This window comes from Octopus sinensis, linkage group LG16, assembly GCF_006345805.1.
Source record: "Octopus sinensis linkage group LG16, ASM634580v1, whole genome shotgun sequence".
Classification (NCBI taxonomy): domain Eukaryota; kingdom Metazoa; phylum Mollusca; class Cephalopoda; order Octopoda; family Octopodidae; genus Octopus; species Octopus sinensis.
This window is the reverse complement of record NC_043012.1, coordinates 32,074,039-32,093,623: the sequence shown is the minus strand read 5'-3', so window position 1 is coordinate 32,093,623 and position 19,585 is coordinate 32,074,039. Positions and strand designations below refer to the sequence as shown.

Sequence of the window (19,585 nt, the reverse complement as noted above, 5' to 3'; positions counted from 1 at the left end):
TTCCAAGTAAAAAAAACATTGTATCAATATTTCTCCCCATGTGCATTGGTGCTGTTATTGGTAACATGAATGAAAATCTTTTGTCTGAAAGTAAGCAATCAAAACATGTATAGTGGACTTATTAATCTCACCACTCTATTCATCATCAGTTTATTACTATTGTGTGTGTGTGTGTGCATGTATGCGTGTGTGTGTACACACACATATACATACATATATATTATACATACATATATATATGGAGAGAGTTTATAAAAAAAACAAAAGACAAAGACAGGTGGTGTACAAAACAAACAGATGTATTAGTATAAAGCTCAGGAATAGAAAAAGTCTTTTACGTTTCGAGCCTACGCTCTTCTGCAGAAAGATACACAGAAAAAACAAGAAAAAAATGTGTGTAGTGACTAATGATTTATCATGGCAAATGCATACATATATATATATACACACACATACACACATACATATACATACATACACACATACATATACATACACACACACACACATAATATCATGAACATAGAGCATGATCATTAAATGAGTTGAACAGTTTGGCAGGATTTGACTGCTCCAAGGACTTCATCATAAAACAGTGTCTGCTTTGGTTGATGCCCTTCCTAGTGCCAACCACTTGATAATATATCCAATAACATTACACTTCTTATTTCTTTATTGCCCACAAGGGGCTAAACATAGAGGGGACAAATAAGGACAAACAAAGGGATTAAGTCGATTATATCGACACCAGTGCATAACTGGTCCTTTATTTATTGACCCTGAAAGGATGAAAGGCAAAGTCGACCTCAGCGGAATTTGAACTCAGAACATAAGACAGGTAAAATGCCACTAAACATTTTGCCTGGCATGCTAATGATTCTGCCAACTCATTGCCTTCGCGTTGCCTTACTGATCATTACCACGTCGCTTTACTAGCACTTGTGCTGGTGGCATGTGAAACATGCAGGTGGCACATAAAAAGCACCATTTGGGTGTGGCCATTGCCAGCACCACCAAACTGGCACGTAAAAGCACCCACTACACTCTTGGAGTGGTTGGCGTTAGGAAGGGCATCCAGCTGTAGAAACTCTGCCAGATCAGATTGGAGCCTTGTTTCTTCAGACCTCAGTCAAATCGTCCAACCCATGCTGGCATGGAAAGCGGACGTTAAATGATGATGATGATGCTTCCTAAAGCACCCAATATTATAGAGATTGTTTCTGTTTTCAGTCCCCTATGTTCTGGTCATTTCTGTTTCTAGATTTTCATAAAATTTCTCAATTTCTTTTTAGAGATATATCACCGTCTGTTGATATGGATACATTGAGTAGGAGACATTCCTATTTTTGATTGTGTTTGGGAATATCTGATTTATTTCAATCCCTCTGCCTGTGCAAGTCAGCAAAATGCTTAGTGGCATTTTGTCCGTCTTTATGTTCTGAGTTCAAATTCCTTGCCTCTCATCCTTTTGAGGTCAATAAAATAAGTACCAGTCAAGTACTGGGGTCAATGTAATTGACTTATCTCCTTCCCCCAAATTCTAGGCCATGTGCCTAAAGCAGAAAGGATTATTATTATTATTATTATTATTATTATTATAATCATCATCATTAATTAATTAATTAATTTTATTTATTTATTTAAATTTTAGCAAATGTTCAAAGTCCCAAAATTGCAGCAATGAACCAAAACAGACCAAGACCTGGAGAAGATAGCCGACCTATTCGTGTAAGTAGTTATTCAAATTGTACACCAATTAATGATATAGAACTGATGGGATTTCTGTCTTTTAAAGTGTTCATACAATAAATTAAAAATCTGTTTTGAAAATAAATTAATGCTTTTCTAATTCTAAACATCAAGAGAAATAACGAATATTCAAAGTTAAATATTTATTTTTATTTTTAGGTAACTTTGGAATCAAATAATTTAGCAACTCTGTTCTTGGGTTTCAGTTAATGTTAATCAGTCACAATAGTAACAAAACTGAAATTGCTGTATGTCATTACTTTGCTTTATTGAGCTTGAAATTTTTAATTGTTAAGGAAAGACAATGTCAAACCATTGTAATGTATTCTACTCTGAACCACAATATGAAAATAGTTGCCAATACCATCAGTGGATTTATAGCATGTTATCTGACTGGTTTATTGTTTTCTGATTCATGAAATGTTTTTTCAAAGTTAAGATTTTTACGATTTGTTTGTTCTTATTTCCAGCCAAACGCTCACCCAGGTTTGCGAGCTGCTTCTGAAATGAGAGCTCAGCAACAACAAGCAGGAAGTGGCCGGGGCATGATGGGTATTGTCTTACCCATGTATGCTGTGGGCATTGTTCTATACTTAATATACACCTTGGTCAAGGTAAATATATTAAAACATTTATAATGAATCATTGTTATATTTAGAATGGATCGATATGTATTTGTTTAAAAGTTTTCTATAACTGTGATTGTAGTTGATTTAACGTCAGTTTTATTTATGTACACAAAATCAATTTCCTTTTGATAGGAAGGAAGTATTTAATTAAACTCATTCAGCTCTTGTAATTCTATTAAAAGCCACTACTGGCTGCGTTGTCTTGGCAATAGGCTGCTGGTTAAAGAAGTGAAAGTTTCCATCCTACCTCAGATGCTGTCTATTGTAAAATAGACCTCTCCTCCAGCTTATTGTTAATTGTTATCTTGTAAGAGACGATTCCATGTTGTACGCTTTTGGGACACTGCATTACTTATTAGCATCTCATCAGGTTGTAGTATTGAGTGCAACTCCTGCCAGAGACTTTTAGAGAAAAGAATGATTACACCAGTATTGCCTTGACAACTCATCTGGTTGTCATAGTAACACTTAAATCTGATCAAAACTATATTTAATAATGTTATTTATCACATTGATGATTAGGAACATTCAAACTTAGAAATGTGAAGTACTAAACTTTATAACTTAGAGTAGATAGTCCATCATCTTATGCTCGGTTGATATTGGACTCTTGTATTCTCGATTTCTACTCCACATGTTATCATTACTTTTAATATCCGTCTTCCATGCAGGCATGGGTTGGACAGTTTCACAGGATCTGATGAATCCAAGGACTGTATTGTGCTCTAGTATTTGCTTTCACCATAGCAGAATTGATACTGGTGCTGGTGTCACGTAAAAAAGCACCTGGTACACTCTGTGGAGAGGTTGGCATTAAGAAGGGTATCCAGCTGTAGAAGCCATGTCAGAGCAGACAGTGGAACCTGGTGCGACCATTGGCCTTACCAGCTTCGGTCAACCCGCCCATTCCATGCTAGGATGGAAAACAGACATTAAATGGTGATGATGATGATGTCATTCCTAACACAGAGTGTACTGGGTGCTTTTTTAGTGGTACCAGTACTAGTGAGGTTGCCTTGCAGTTCACAAGACTTAGATCCTCTTCAGCTGAATGGGGCTACAATAAAGAGGGAAGTGACTTTATGCTAGGGGATGAGAGGTTAAAGAAGGGGCCAGAACTAAACATGTTTCTTAATGTAGAGGAACTACATGGCTACTTGTATTTTAGTAGCATGTGTGAGAGTGACCAGGATGGAGCTGGAAAGATGGATAAGATAACCTCAAGTTGTAAGAAGGTGAATAGGAGTGGAATCAGAAGATGAGGGAGTGTAGGTGAGTAGGGGATGTAGAATGTAGCCAACTACTCCAAGAGTGTAGGCAACCACTCCGAGAGTGTAGGCAATCACTCCGAGAGTGTAGCCAACCACTCCGAGAGTGTAGCCAACCACTCTGAGAGTGTAGCCAACCACTCCGATATAATAATAATAATAATAATAATAATAATAATAATAATAATAATAATAACAACAACAGCAACAATAATATTTTCATTTTTTTCTTTCTTTTTCTTTTTTTGGTGTGAGACCAAATAGTAATTAATGTTCTTCCTCTGCTTTGTAGGTTTTCAGTAAAAAATGTGACACTGAGAAAAAAGAGAAAGATCCTCTAGCCCAGCTGCGTAATTTCAAGTATGATGATTGTAAAGGGAAATTCACATTTAGCGATGACTTTGATCCTGAAGATGATTTCCGAGATTATCTTCACAAAAAACACAAACAACAAGAACTTGAAGAGTTAATCAGCAAAGCAGATGACCGTCATATTAGTAGGTTTTAATTTTCTTTCCGTTTATTTTGTTCCTTGCCTCGTTATTGTCATAATTATCATCATCATTATCACCATTACCATTTCCACCCTTATCATTGGACTTTTTATACTAACATTTTATACTAAAGTTACATAAATACTAGCAGAGATCTTTTTTTATCTGTTTCAGTCATTAGACTGTGACCATGCTGGGGCACTGCTTTGAAGAACTTTTAGTCAAACTAATTGACCCCAGTATTCTTTTTTTAAAGCCTGGTACTGATTCTACTTTCAAGCCATTTTCTCTTGGTTTCAGGTTTCAGGTAAAGTGTAATGCGTGTATTTATTAAGGTGAGGGAAATATACTCTTGATTTAGCAAGTTCTTGTGGGTTCTGATTCTAGGAATGAATCTGGGGTAACCATTGTTACCGATTCCTCAACTCTAGTTTAACTGATGGTTAACATGCTAGGGTTTTCCTCTCTCCATTGTCAGTCAATTTGATTGATCTCAAAAGCAAAATCAATTTAATGCTTGTGGATAATTCATAATCACTGAACCACTGTGTCATCCAGACTATCAGATGTTGTTATACTCCACTGGTCACAGTGCACTTCCTTGCATTGTTGTAGCTTTAAGTGATTCCACATGATTGGGATCGTTACCAGCATTGCCTTACTGGCACCTGTGCTGGTGGCATGTGTAAAAGGATTCGAGCGAGGTCGTTGCCAGTACCGCCTGACTCCTGTGCTGGTGGCACCTAAAAAGCACCCACTACACTCTCGGAGTGGTTGGTGTTAGGAAGGGCATCCAGCTGTAGAAACTCTACCAAATCAAGATTGGAGCCTGGTCCAACCATCTGGTTCGCCAGCCCTCAGTCAAAATCGTCCAACCCATGCTAGCATGGAAAGCGGATGTTAAACAATGATGATGGCTAGGTGGGCAGGCTTATGGCTTTAAATGACCGAGATCATGAAATTCCCTCTAAATGAGATACCCGTCCATTGTAGGGTAGCTTATTTACAGCTGAGTGGATTGGAGCAACATGAAATGAAGTATTTTGCTCCAGAACACACTTGCTCCAGGAATTGAAACCCTGATCTTGATTGTGAGTGTAACACCCAAATCACTAGGGCCGCACATCTTCACACTTTCATAATCATAATATATAAATCTTTAGGTAAATATATTCAATAAGAATATTATATACTGAATTTATATTGAGTGCTCCATTGTATAAAAATATTAATACTATTAAAGTATTTATATATTTGATACAAGCGATATATACATATATTTTTTAATAATATATTATTATTATTAATATAAGGAAATCAATATTAAACTCATCATAAAGATATACCCGTGTGAAAGACCTTATTGTATTAAAAATATATATAAATAAATAAATATAAAAATATAAATATAATGTATAAAATAAATTTGATAGTTTAAAAGTTTTGAATTAATTTTTTAAGCATCTGAACAAATGAATAAGGCTCTACTAATTAGTTTGGTGAACAAAAACTGATGTTGTGAAGAAACTGTATGCAATCTATATTAACCCTTTCGTTACTGTATTTATTTTGAGATGTTCTGTGTTTCTTTCAATTACTTTAAATATAACAAAGAATTTAGTAAAATAACTTAGTTATCATTCAGCTAGTGTTAGGAACATAAATTGTGACTAAGGTTTGGTGGAAGATTTAAATTCAAAACTTATGAAAGCAAGACATTTGTACTCAGAGCCAGAGCTGGTTTCAGCCAGGTTGGTAACGAAAGGGTTAACAGTTGATATTTGGATAGAATGAAGAATTTTGTATTTGTTTTACTTGTTCAGACTGTTGACACCCTTTCACTTGACAGTTATTTCAATCACCCAGTACACTCTGTAAAGGGGTTGGCATTAGGAAGGGCATCTAGCTGTAGTGACCATGCCAGAACAGACCACGGATCCTGGTGTGGCCTGTAGCCATACCGGTTTCTGTCAAGCTGTCCAACCCATGCCAACATGGAAAACAGATGTTAAACAATGATGATGGCGATGATGATGATGATGTGGTACAAGGGAAATTATTGACAATCAGTGTTCATTAACATTACAGGAGTTCAATTTTTCTTTTTGATGTCTTTGACCCTCTGGCTGATAACCGATGAGGAGTTGGTAACCTTCTGTGTTTCATTTTCCATTTGTTTGTGCATTTATCATGTTTTTTACCTTATTAATTAATGGAACGATACGTACCCTTGACTTTTTTTACAGTAAGTGATATATATGTGTGTGTGTATATATGTATATATAAATATATGTGTAGTATATATATATGTGTGTAGTATATATATATATATATATATATATATATACACAGTATATATATGTGTGTGTATATATATATATATATGTATGTGAGTGTGTGTATATATATATGTAGTATATATATATTATATATATATATTTATATATATATATGTGTGTGTGTATATATATGTGTAGTATGTATATATATATATATATATATATGTATATATATATGTGTGTGTGTATATATGTATATATATATATATGTGTATGTGTGTTTATATATATATATATATATATATATATATATATGTATATATATATGTGTGTTTATATATATATATATATATATATATATATATATATATATGTATATATATATATATGTATATATATGTGTGTATATATGTATATATAATATATATTTGGTCATTAAAGGATGCTATGAGTTAATTTTTTTTTGATGTTACAAACCTACATTTCAGACTTTCAGCATTTTCGTGACTGTTATAATCTCACGTCCATGTACAAAAGAGAAAATCCTGGTAAGAAAGAGAGCACTGTTAAAAGTGAAGATACTATTAAAGGTCAATATTGTTACACTAAGTTGCTAACCTGACCAAAAATATCCTGTCTTTTATCACTGAGGCCGATAGAGAACCTTGCTTTAGTTTGATGTAATAAACAGAGTATTTACTCCCTTTAAGGTCCACTGACTCACTGGCTAGATTATCAAATGTCATCAAATCTTGCTTTTAGTATTGCATAGCGTCATCTCACCATCACCCTCCTCCTTGGTGTTGTCATCATCATCGTCATCCTCATCGTCATCATTGTCATCATTATCATCATTGTTGTTTAACGTCCACTTTCCATGCTGGCATGGGTTGGACGGTCTGACTAGGGGCTGGTGTCCCAGAAGGCTGCACCAGACTCCAATCTGATCTGACAAAGTTTCTACAGCTGGGTGCCCTTCCTAATGCCAACCACTCAGAGAGTGTAGTGGGTGCTTTTACTTGTTGCCGGCACGAGGGCCAGTCAGGTGGTATTAGCATCGCCCACACTCACATGGTGCTTTTTACGTGTCACCTGCACAAGAGCCAGTCTGACAGCACTGGCAACGACCACGCTTGAATGGTGTTTTTTATGTGCCACCGGCACGGGAGCCAATCAGGCGACACTGGCAATGATCACACTCAAGTGGTGCTTTTTATGTGCCACTGGCACGGGAGCCAGTCAGTGGCCCGGGCAACAATCATGCTCAAATGGTGCTTTTAATGTTCCACTGGCACAGGTGCCAATCAGGCGGTACTGTCATTGACCATGACAACATTTTCACTTGCCTCAACAGAAGATGCAGGCTTAGTGGCTAGGGCATTTGGCTTGTGATCATAAGGTCATAAGTTCAATTCTTGGTGGCACATTGTGTCCTTGAGCAAGACACTTTATTTCATGTTGCTCCAGTCCACTCAACTGGCAAAAAAATGAGTTGTGCCTCTATTTCAAAGGGCTGACTTTGTCACATCCTGTGTCATGCTGAATCTCCCTGAGAACTACATTAAGGATACACACGTCTGTGGAGTGCTTCGAGCACTTGCATGTTAATTTCATGAGCAGGCTGTTCCATTGATTGGATCAGCTGGAATCCTTGTTGTTATAGCCAACAGAGTGCCATGTGTAAGAAACAAAGTTATTGACTCCGTTTATCTCACTCGATTTCTTCTCCATAATCATTAATCCTATTGGCTTCAGAACCAGGCTTATCACCTCTCCTCTCTTCAGTGACAACCCACAGCAATATTCAAGCACTGCAGATTAACAAAGCACTCATTTCTTATACATTGACTCTCTAATCAACAGTAGTAAACCCTACCACTTTGTGGTACCTGTTTTCATTTAAGTGGACTGAGGCATTACGAATATACAGCAACTCTTTCACACTTATACTGATACACTATCAACAACCTGGGTGGCTGCGCTTCTCTTTCTTCCATCCTTTGTGGTACCTGTTTTCATTTAAGTGGACTGAGGCATTGCAGATTGATACACTATCAACAACCTGGGTGGCTGCGCTTCTCTTTCTTCAATCCTTTAACTTAGTGATGAAACTTTCTGCTAATGGGGAGGGGACTTGTTGAGTACATCAATCCCAGTTCTTCACTGGTACTTGTTTTATAGACCCTGAAATAAGTGAAATGAAACAAAAAAGTCACAATGCTTCCATGCACTCTGTCTATCCAGAAATAGTTTACAAAAGTAAATGATAATAATAATAATCCTTTCTATCAAAGGCACAAGGCCTGAAATTTTTGGGTAGGGGACTAGTCAATTACATTGACCTCAGTACTCCACTGGTACTTAATTTATGTCAACCATGGCAGAATTTGAACTAAGAATGTAAAGATGAACGAAATTCTACTAAACATTTTGTTTGGCGTGCTAGGGATTTAGCCAGCATATTGCCTTGTTTAAATTTGTAATAATGATTTTCAGTCCCACTGCGTGGCACTTTGGGTAGGTGTCTTTCACTATAGCCCCGAGCTGACCGGAGCTTTGTGATTGAATTCGGTAGGTGGAAGTTACTGCCGTGTGTGTATATGTGCGTGTAGGTGCTTGTGCCTCTCCGAAAGAGAGAGAGGGGATTCCTACTTTTAAATCTTTGTTTAAAGGCACAGGAGTGGCTGTGTGGTAAGTAGCTTGCTTACCAACCACATGATTCCGGGTTCATTCCCACTGCATGGCACCTTGGGCAAGTGTCTTCTACTATAGCCTCGGGCTGACCAAAGCCTTGTGAGTGGACTTGGTAGACGGAAGAAGGCTGTCGTATACATGTATATATATATGTATGTATATGTTTGTGTGTTGCTTGACAACCGATGCTGGTGTGTTTACATCCCCGTAACTTAGCGGTTCGGCAAAAGAGACCAATAGAATAAGTACTAGGCTTACAAAGAATAAGCCCTTGGGTCGATTTGCTCGACTAAAGGCAGTGCTCCAGCATGGCCACAGTCAAATGACTGAAACAAGTAAAAGAGTAAAGAGTAAAGAATGAGTGTGTCCAATAACTTAACCCTTTAGTGTTTAAACCGGCCATATCAGGCCAAAATTGTCTTCCTGTTTTATGCTCAAACCAGCCAGCTCTGACTTCTCACACCTACCCTACAAAGTCATTCTAAAAATAAACAGGGACATCATCAAAATCTCAGAGTTACAAGATGCTGTACAATTAATTTAAAACAATGTGATTAAACAGGCTTTACATTTGATTTGACAGAGTAATCTGAATGCTAAAGGGTTAAAGGGCCTTTTAAAAATCGAGTTTAGCTTTGTTTCATGAAATTAAGCAGATGGGGAATAAATTTCTGTTACAAAATTCTAGTCTATCCTAAACAATATTCTCAGATCTGATTTCTTAACTGCAACAACAAAGGTGAATTGAAGTCTGTAGAATTACTGTACAAAGCTACAGTGAAATGTTTACACTGAATTTGAACTCGAAGTACTTTTCTTGCACTTTTCTTCTACCATTTTGTGAAGAGGTAATTTAGTTGATTTACTATATCTTATTACAGTACTGATATTTTTGTTGTTGGAAGACAAATCAACAATGATTGGGTTTAATGTCAGGACTATTAAGATTGGAACATGATGCAATGAAACATCTAATCTAACTCTATGTACCAGCCTCATTATTGAAAAAATCATTCATTTTCAAAAATGTGAGAAGTACACAACGTCTGGCAGTGAAAGTGATCTGACTGAGTGTGGGCTTGTGTATAGATAAGCCATGCTTAAATACCAATATAAAGATAATTAATCTCTTTACAGTTATAAATGTTTCCAATTTGTACTTGTGACAATTTTATATATTTACCATAATAGTGCATACTTTTGTGATATTTCCCCCATTAATTACTAAATATCATGTTTTTAGCTAAAAAATAACAATAAATATATAAATAAAAACGAATGAGTAAATTAAATGTCATCACTGAAAGCCTATGCCAACATTCTTCCCCTGTTGCTTTGCAGTTTTCATTTCTTTGCTTATCCATTGAGATATTAATCTATTTTCATTATTTATTTATATCGTAAATTTAATACAGTTTACATTATATAAATTATACTTCATATACGTATATAATTGTATATATGAATTACACTATATATATATATATATATATATATATATATATATATATAAACCCCACCTTTTATCAATTCAAAATGAACAATTAAATTACACCATCCAGAAAATTGCATATATTAGAAATATTAAAATAACAATAAATTTTCAATGATTAAGTAAATTGCAAAAAAAAAAAAATAATAAAAACATATATCTACCAATTATATACGTTTTTATTATTTTTTTTGCAATTTACTTAATCATTGAAATTTTATTGTTATTTTAATTTTAATATTTCTAATATATGTAATTTTCTGGATAGTATAATTTAATTGTTCATTTTGAATTGATAAAAGGTGTTTTTTTTCTAATTTTTTTATATATATATTATATTGTGTGAAATTTGATTTAAAGTTTCTAAATTGAATTTTTTTCCCTGTAAGTTTGGATTTATATTCCCTCAAATAATAATTATTATATATATATATACACAGACACACATACATACATATATTACATGAGTGAATGCTATGGACATAGTTTTGGAGTTGGTTGTGTGTGTTTTACATGCACGTGTGTCGTGTGTCGTTTGAGGAAGGAAGACAAGATTTGGAAGAGCAGTCATGGATAAAAGGTCAAAGTTCAGTACAAGTATACACTTGGTAGATTTATATCTACTATGAAATAATTTCTTTATTTCTACAGTAAATTATTGGCTTTCAAATAGCTATGGTTCATTTCAAAAACAGCTGTTAGTGAAGGCAAAATGGGAAGTGTTCATGACATTAACAGCCTCTGCCAGACAGCTCAGATAGATGTGGCTAATATTTAGTTCAAGCATCTGCAAGTCAAGGTCTACTGGAAAAGCGAAGGAGAAGGAGGGGAAACAATGAAACATAATGAATTATACTAAACATATCCCTGAACCAGATGCTGACGTTGATATGGGTTGTGTCATTCATTATTAAATTTATAAGGGAGCAGATTTGATCCAGGCAGCATTGATCCTACTTTTATCTAATTTCTTTTGTCACTTGACTGAGTTCAAATTCCGTCACAATCGCCATTCCCTTTAACTTTCAAGCTTGCTAAAATAAAGAACCAGTAAAGTACATAGGCACAAGAGTCTTTTGAGTACATTTCTGTTCTATCGTGAGGTATTTGTACAAACTGGTTACTCCAGCATTTTGGTGGCAGAAACGTTAGCATGCCGGGTGAAATGCTTAGCGGTATTTCGTCTGCCGTTACGTTCTGAGTTCAAACTCCGCCGAGGTCGACTTTGCCTTTCATCCTTTCAGGGTCAATTAAATAAGTACCAGTTACGCACTGGGGTCGATATAATCGACTTAATCTGTTTGTCTGTCCTTGTTTGTCCTCTCTGTGTTTAGCCCTTTGTGGGTAGTAAAGAAATAGGTATTTCGTCTGCCGCTACGTTCTGAGTTCAAACTCCGCCGAGGTTGACTTTGCCTTTCATCCTTTCGGGGTCAATTAAATAAGTACCAGTCACGCACTGGGGTTGATGTAATCGACTGAAACCCTTTGTCTGTCCTTGTTTGTCCCCTCTATGTTAGCTCCCTGTGGGTAATAAAGAAATAAATATTTCTACATCAATATGATGTAAAGAACTGAATCAAATAACTTAAAACTGTCAATCTGGAATTTTTGGGGTACTTGAAAATAGGGATCTTGCATATGAAAATATGCAACTGTTTACATCCATACGCAGTACATGACCAAACCAGCATTGTAGTCTCTCTTGCACACTGCATCTAATTCCTCTTATGTGTACGTTGTTTTGAATTAATCATGTATTTATCTTATAGCTTTGAGATTTCTATGATGTGATTGTATATTTTTTGGAATGATACTGTAGGGTAGGTGTGGGAGGCTAGATCTGGATCCGGCCAGTTTGAACATAAAGCAGTTTGAATATTTGGGTCATAAACGGCCAGTTTAAATGTTAAAGGGCTAACGATGCTGTTTTCTCCATTGCTTGCTTCTTCATGGTGATGCTTATATTTAAACAACGACTCCATTACTTAATGTAATGACTGGGGTCATAGTATAAATAAGGTCAGACAAAGAAAAGCTGTTGCTGTCCTAAACGACTTGTTTTTCTTTTGTTTGTTGTTTTCAGCTGAACTTGAAATGCGTCAATTACAGCAGCGTTTGGAAGAAACCGAAACTCAAATGACTCGCATTCTGCAGGCCATGCAGTCTGTACAGCAACATGTCAGTGGTGTTGTTGATAGAGCTGCAGGCAACATGAAGAATCCTTCAACAGATGAAGACTTAATCCATGAGAAGGAGGTCAATAAAGAAGAAGAGAAGAAGGGAACTACGATGAAACCTGAATCATTGAAAACTAATGAAAAGGTAGGTTTCCTGCTGTTAGCCTTTTATTGATCTATTGCTTTATTAATTTTTATGTTTTGTACATTAACATCACATGAGATATGTAACAGACAGTGATGTCAATCAATGATGGATCCTCTATGAGGTTACTCGATCTGCTAGAAACAACAGTCACATCTCCCCTCTTCAAATCACACTTTATTGCTGTAAGGGAAAATATGACATATTGGCCATGTAATCCTACATTTATGTGTGAAGAAAGATAAGATGGATATGGTTGGAATGTCTTTGATCATAGGTCTGTCTGCTTGTTGTGGGCTGACCTGGGGCTAAGCAGCAGCAGCAGTGGAGGCGCAATGGCCCAATGGTTAGGACAGCGGGCTCGCGGTCGGAGGATCGCGGTTTTGATTCCCAGGCCGGGCGTTGTGTGTGTTTATTAAGCGAAAAACACCTAAAGCTCCACGAGGCTCCAGCAGGGGGTGGTGGCGACCCCTGTTGTACTCTTTCGCTCCAACTTTTTCTCACTCTTTCTTCCTGTTTCTTGTCCCCGACTTCCTACGCAACTGCTGAGCCTGGATGCGCATTCATCCATCCGTCGATGTTCTCGGTGTCGGGGGTTGACCTGCTTTCTCTTCTGCGGGTTTTATGAATAGCAAAGGAACACGTTTCGGACTTCTCTGCGAGCTCTGGGACGAAGACAGTTTTCTCAACAGCAACAACAGCAGCAACAACAACAACAGCAACAGTGACGATGACGACAAACAACAACAACAACAGTCAGACAAAGATAAGCTTGCAGTCTGTAATTTAGTTTCTATTCCAGGTGATATCCATTTCATTTCAATTACATCACAGTTATTATCAGGGGAAGTACAATTATTACTAGTTCTCTTTTATTTATTTAAGTAAACCCTTTGCTCCCTATGGAACATGAACTATGAATCGCTTTTCTCCACTGTTTATGACTCTGGGCCCTTTTCCGCATCTCCCCAGTTGGATCCCTGCTTTTCCATCTCAGCTTCAGCATCCCACGTTTCCCCTGAGAGAAGGCTTTCCTCTTCCATGTCTTGTTGGTTTTGAACTGTCATTGAGGCTTCTGTAACTATGCTTATTTTCTGGGTTAGGGTTAGGAAGGGCATAAAGGCATCCAGCTGTAGAAACTCTGCCAGATCAAGATTGGAACCTGGTGCAGCCATCTGATTGGCCAGCCCTCAGTCAAAATCGTCCAACCCATGCTAGCATGGAAAGCGGACGTTAAACGATGATGATGATGGTGTTGGCCTTACACTAATCCATTTTTGCCTCTGGGAAGAGGTGGTCCATATTACTTTGGCCTCTGTCCTTTGACCTTCCCAGCACAAAAGGCCCTACAGGGAGTTCATACTCCATTGGCATCACGCACAGGGTCACTGAAACATACAACCTAGCACACTGCAACAAGGACCAGACCTTATAGTGGTAATTCTGTTTTGCCATCTACTAAATGTTTTACAATTCATAAATACTTGAACACAACAATGTGGAACTTATATATGTCACATCCTCCTGTTACTTTGTAAGTGTAAGTTATATCCTTACTTGTACTTGTGGTGACTTTCACCCCGGGCAGGTTGAGTTGGCTTCTTCCTTGGAAGAAGTTTCGTGGGAGTATGTGGATATCACAAGTGGTCCCCAACAATCCCGCATGTAGGGACATCCTGTTTGCCGCAGATTGTCCGCAGACGCAGGGACAGAACGACCAAGGAGCTGCCGGTTGCCGAAACAGACACTCTGAGGATTTTCACCAGAGCCCTGTCTGCCCGGTTGTGGCCCTAATACCACTCGGTGTCAGACCAATCCGCCTTGGGTGGCCCTACCAGGAACTGAAGTTCCCGACGGCATAGCTCTGACACTACCCGTTGCCACCGTCCCCACCACGGTGAGGAGGGGATGGACTTTGGGGACGCTAAGTTATATCCAGTAAGAGATATACTTATAATTGATAAATTATGTTTATTTTACAGCATCCCTTGTTACTGTCTACTTGAATGGTTGAGTATACCTTTTAGCGTTTACTTGTTTTGGTCATTTGACTGCAGCCATGCTGGGACACCACACCTTGGGTCAACCAAAGTCTTGTGAGTGGATTTGGTAGACACACACACATACACACACGTGTGTGCGTCTTTGTGTCTGTGTTTGCACCTCCCTGCTTCACAACCGGTGTTAGTGTGTTTATATCCCTATAACTTAGTGGTTTGGCAAAAGAGATTGATTGAATAAGTACCAGGCTTAAAAAGAAAATAACTACCTAGGGTCGATTAGTTCAACTCAAAATACCTCAAGGTGGTGCCCCAGCATGGCCAGTAACTGGCACAAGTAAAAGATAAGAAGAGACTAATATTTGTCTGCACATTTGGCTTTGACTTTCTTTTACTTTTAGGATTTCATTAATTTGGATCTTTTCAGTTTGACCGGCAGTTTTTTCTTGCAGTGTCATATGAAATTGTCACCCCTAATTATGACCCTAGTATTGATCTATTGCAGTTCAATCTGTTTTAGGATTAGGGTTAGGGTATCTTTTTTCTTCAGAAATGTAAATATACCCAATCTGTTTCTTAAACGAGGGACATATTCATACGGCACAGAATGTTTTCACCTCAGTAGACGTCATTGATTGGTTGAAATTGCAGAAATTGAAGAAAAAAAACAACAAATATCTTACAAACTATAGAATTTTCTGAATAAAGCCAAGAGAAAAAGATGTTTTATTAAAACATTCTCCCAGTTTACGAAGTATAAAAGTGTTTAGTTACGTGGAAATTATTTTAAAAAACTGCCGTTCAAACCGAAAAGATCCATCAATCTTATGTATTTCATTTTAAAGTTTTAAAGAAAATTCTAATGTTTCTTTTGTTAACAGGGTGGCTGTAAAGTGCCAACCTCAGATTCTACCCCGGATCTCGAAAGTTATGAGGTCCTGCGAACAAATAGCCATGACAGTCAAGGGAGCAGTGATTATTGCTGGCTAAATGGCAGTGGATCAACGCCAAATTCTCCTGAAGTTGAAACTGTTTCTTCTGTGATAGATACTTTTGCTAAAAAAGATGAAGAATCTGCTTCAGCAGAGCCTGAAAGTTCAACTAACAGTGAAGTTCAAGAAAAAGAAAAAGACTCATCGCATGATATTCAAGAAAATGAAGAAAATAGCAACAGCAAAGACTCTGATTATTGTAAAACTGATGAGCAAGATGTTACTGTGGAAGACATCGGATCAGAAGAAAATTGTACAGAAGATGTTATATTACGGAAACGGAAAGGTTTACCAACACTGAATGATTGAACTTCTGTGATGGATTTTGGTCCCACCATCCATTAGTTACGGCCTCTAAACAACTGGTCTGCTCTTGACACTAAATAATTTCACATGGTTTCAAAGTAAATGTAAAAAATGGGTTTTTTTTCCAATACAACTAAACAATATTCCTGATACCCTTTTTTTTTTATAGTCCCCAGTAAATAAACTTAATAACCATTTTGTTTCTTTTTACTTTATATGCATGCATAAAGTACTGAAGAGTGTCAGTTTAGTTCTTAAATACCCTAGAACATATTTATTTCTCTGTTTTTCTTTCTTTTTTATTTGAAAATATTTTATTGAGATTAATATTTAAAAAAATTAGTTTATCATTTTTACCTCTGTGAATAATAAAAATGATATTGATAATATATATTTATTATTGATCATGGTCAATTAAGATCTCTTCTTCTAGCGTGTTTCTGTGTATATAGATACACAAATGCACATCTGTGAATGATTATCAATCACACAAAATATTAAAAGGCATACACATGTGGAAACTCAGACACTTTTGATATTAATTTGGGTTTTGTCTCAAAATAATGCAATTATAATTGCTTTCATCACCATTTTTTTTTTACCTAACTACAAACTCTGTAAGGGTTCTTGAACAAGCTTAATTTTTTTTTTATCAAGTGAAAACGGTTTGGGATAATTCAGTAAGGAACTTAATTCCAGTCAATTTAAGGCTGTATCTGTTGTAATCTGATGACTCCTTACTGTTTTCATCATACTTAAGATGGAATTAATAGAGAGATATAGTCTGTCACACAGTTTTGCAGTTACCATTTTCCAAAAACTCATAATTTTATTCCTAAGCAAATTCGATGTATAGAATTAGCATATCTGTGCATTCTTAAACAAGGTATATGACTACTTAACTGTGTTTTACATAACGAAGAAGTTAATTATATCATTAACTTCATGTTTTAGTGATTAATATCTCTTTTTTCAAAAAAGGCGTCAAACTGGCAGAACCATTAGCACACCTGGCAAAATGCTTAGCAACATTTCGTCTGCCATTACGTTCTGAGGTCAAATTCCACCGAGGTCGACTTTGCATTTCATCCTTTCGGGGTCGATAAATTAAGTACCAGTTACACACTGGGGTTGATGTAATCGACTTAATCTATTTGTCTGTCCTTGTTTGTCCCCTCTATGTTTAGCCCCTTGTGGGTAGTAAAGAAATAGAATCATTAGCACACCTGGCAAAATGCTTAGCAACATTTTGTCTGTCTTTACGTTCTGAGTGCAAATTCTGCTGAGGTCAACTTTGCCTTTCATCTTTTCAGGGTCAAATAAAATAAGTACCAGTTGATCACTGGAGTCAATGAAATCCACTTATCTCCTCCCTAAAATTGCTGGCCTTGTGCCAAAATTTGAAACCAATCCAACCAAATGCTAGTCTGGTTGCAGAAACTACAATAAAGTACCTTAAGGGCACATATATTTGTTTTAAAAAGTGATTATAAACCAAGGTTATTTCTCTACCCTTTTACTATCATCTTTAATCTAATTGTTCCGATAGTTTTACTATTTTGTTGTATTTTTTACCTCTTGTAAATTCTTATAGTAGTTTACTTGGGGGATATTAGATCTAATTAAATTCATAATTAGCCCAATATCCCGATCATGATGATGTCATAGAGAAATATTAAATTCATTACGTTAGGTCTTGGACTGTAGACTCCAAATTCATGAGCACAAGTCCTGCTGCTGCTAGTTTTTATTTCCTAAAGGCAGTTTAAATTACTTAACCTGCTTTCAATCTGTCTTGCAGGAAATATAATCTGAGTTTTGTATGATCGTGTATCGAAGAATATCAATGAAATTCCAAAATTCCAACTAAGTCTGATTTTCATGTTTTATTATTATTTTTTTTTTTTTAAAGTTTCAGCTCAGAGCTGTGGCCATGCTGATGCACCGCCGTTTTGCGCTACACTGTTATTACTAGGAGCCTCCTCTAATAAGTGGCACTTGATGAAGAATGGAGTTTGATATAGCTACCCTCATTTGCACCTCTTGCTGTGAGGTAGGCTCATCTGGGACTCTTGACAGGAAGAGGTCCAGCTTTGATTTAAAAACCCCTACATCTACTTTGTGCAAGTTCCTCAGACTCTTTGGGAGAATATTAAAAAGTGTGGGGCCCTGAAACCCAGGCTGTTGCAGGACTGGTCCTGAAGCATGATGGCATTGCTGGGATCTTTGGCACTATGCAGTGTCGTCCCATTCTGTCATTGGTGTAGCTTTCAATGCCAAAATTTGGCACAATTCCTTCCAGGATCTTCGAGAAATATATTACTGCATATTTGCAATTTTTACAATTTTACAATATTGAAATAAACTCATACTTTCATGCATTGTGCAATCATCAGGTTTACGTTCCACAATTGGCAACTGTAGTAAAATGGTTAGATTTATCCTTTAAATACCTTCCGATGGGTTCCAGCAGGTTGAAGTGTATTTTGACCAATCCATATGTGGTTTAGATGTCACGGTTTGGTGATCTTGCCAACTAAGGTCTAACTGTATGTCAACCAATCAATATATAACTTAGACATCACAGTGACATCTAAGCCACATACAGTGATGTCACCATTATGTCTAAGCCATATACTGATTGGTCAAAATACAGTTAGACCTTAGTTGGTGTGCTCACCAAACTTGACATCTAAGCCATATACTGATTGGTTGAAATACAGTTCATAAGATTCAGCCTGCAAGAGCCCATTGGAGGGTATTTAAAGGATAAATCTAACCATTTCACTGCAGTTGTGAATTGTGCAATATGACCATCACTACATAATGCATGAAAGTATTAATTTATTTCGGTACTGTAAAATTGTAAAAATTGCAAATAATAAAACATGAAAATCAGACTTAGTTGGAATTTCATTAATTAATGTGTGTGTGTGTGTGTGTGTGTGTGTGTGTGTGTGTGTGTGTGTGTGTGTGTGTGTGTAAAAAATACAAAATGGGACAAGAATGCAAAACATCCAGAAGACGATACAAAAAACACGGACGGGTCATTCGAAGCCTTTAATCTTCAGTCAAGAACTGGATCTTCCTCGCAATTTCGGCTGATTAATCTTGAGATTGCTCCAATCTGGCCAGCCCCAAGGAAAAACCAAGCAATCTCTTGACTGAAGATTAAAGGCTTCGAATGACCTGTCCGTGTTTTTTGTATCGTCTTCTGGATGTTTTGCATTCTTGTCCCATTTTGTATTTTTTTTATACATATAGTGGCGTATGTACACTTTGTTCCCCTATATATATATATATATATATATATATAGTCAACAGATGAGATCTAGAGATGCTCATTATAGAAAGCACTTA

General features: G+C 36.6%; 1 protein-coding gene across 1 annotated transcript in view; it reads left to right on the top strand.

The window, feature by feature from the left end:
* Positions 1-17,189, top strand: part of LOC115220391 (resistance to inhibitors of cholinesterase protein 3) — a 38,578-nt gene extending 21,389 nt beyond the window's left edge. Inside the window, exons 2-6 of the mRNA XM_029790511.2 lie at positions 1,652-1,728; positions 2,220-2,363; positions 3,939-4,143; positions 12,689-12,927; positions 15,809-17,189. Coding sequence (XP_029646371.1) covers positions 1,652-1,728; positions 2,220-2,363; positions 3,939-4,143; positions 12,689-12,927; positions 15,809-16,228 — 1,085 coding nt within the window. The 3' untranslated portion in view covers positions 16,229-17,189. The remainder of the gene's footprint in view (positions 1-1,651; positions 1,729-2,219; positions 2,364-3,938; positions 4,144-12,688; positions 12,928-15,808) is intronic.
* The last annotated feature ends 2,396 nt before the right edge of the window (positions 17,190-19,585 follow it).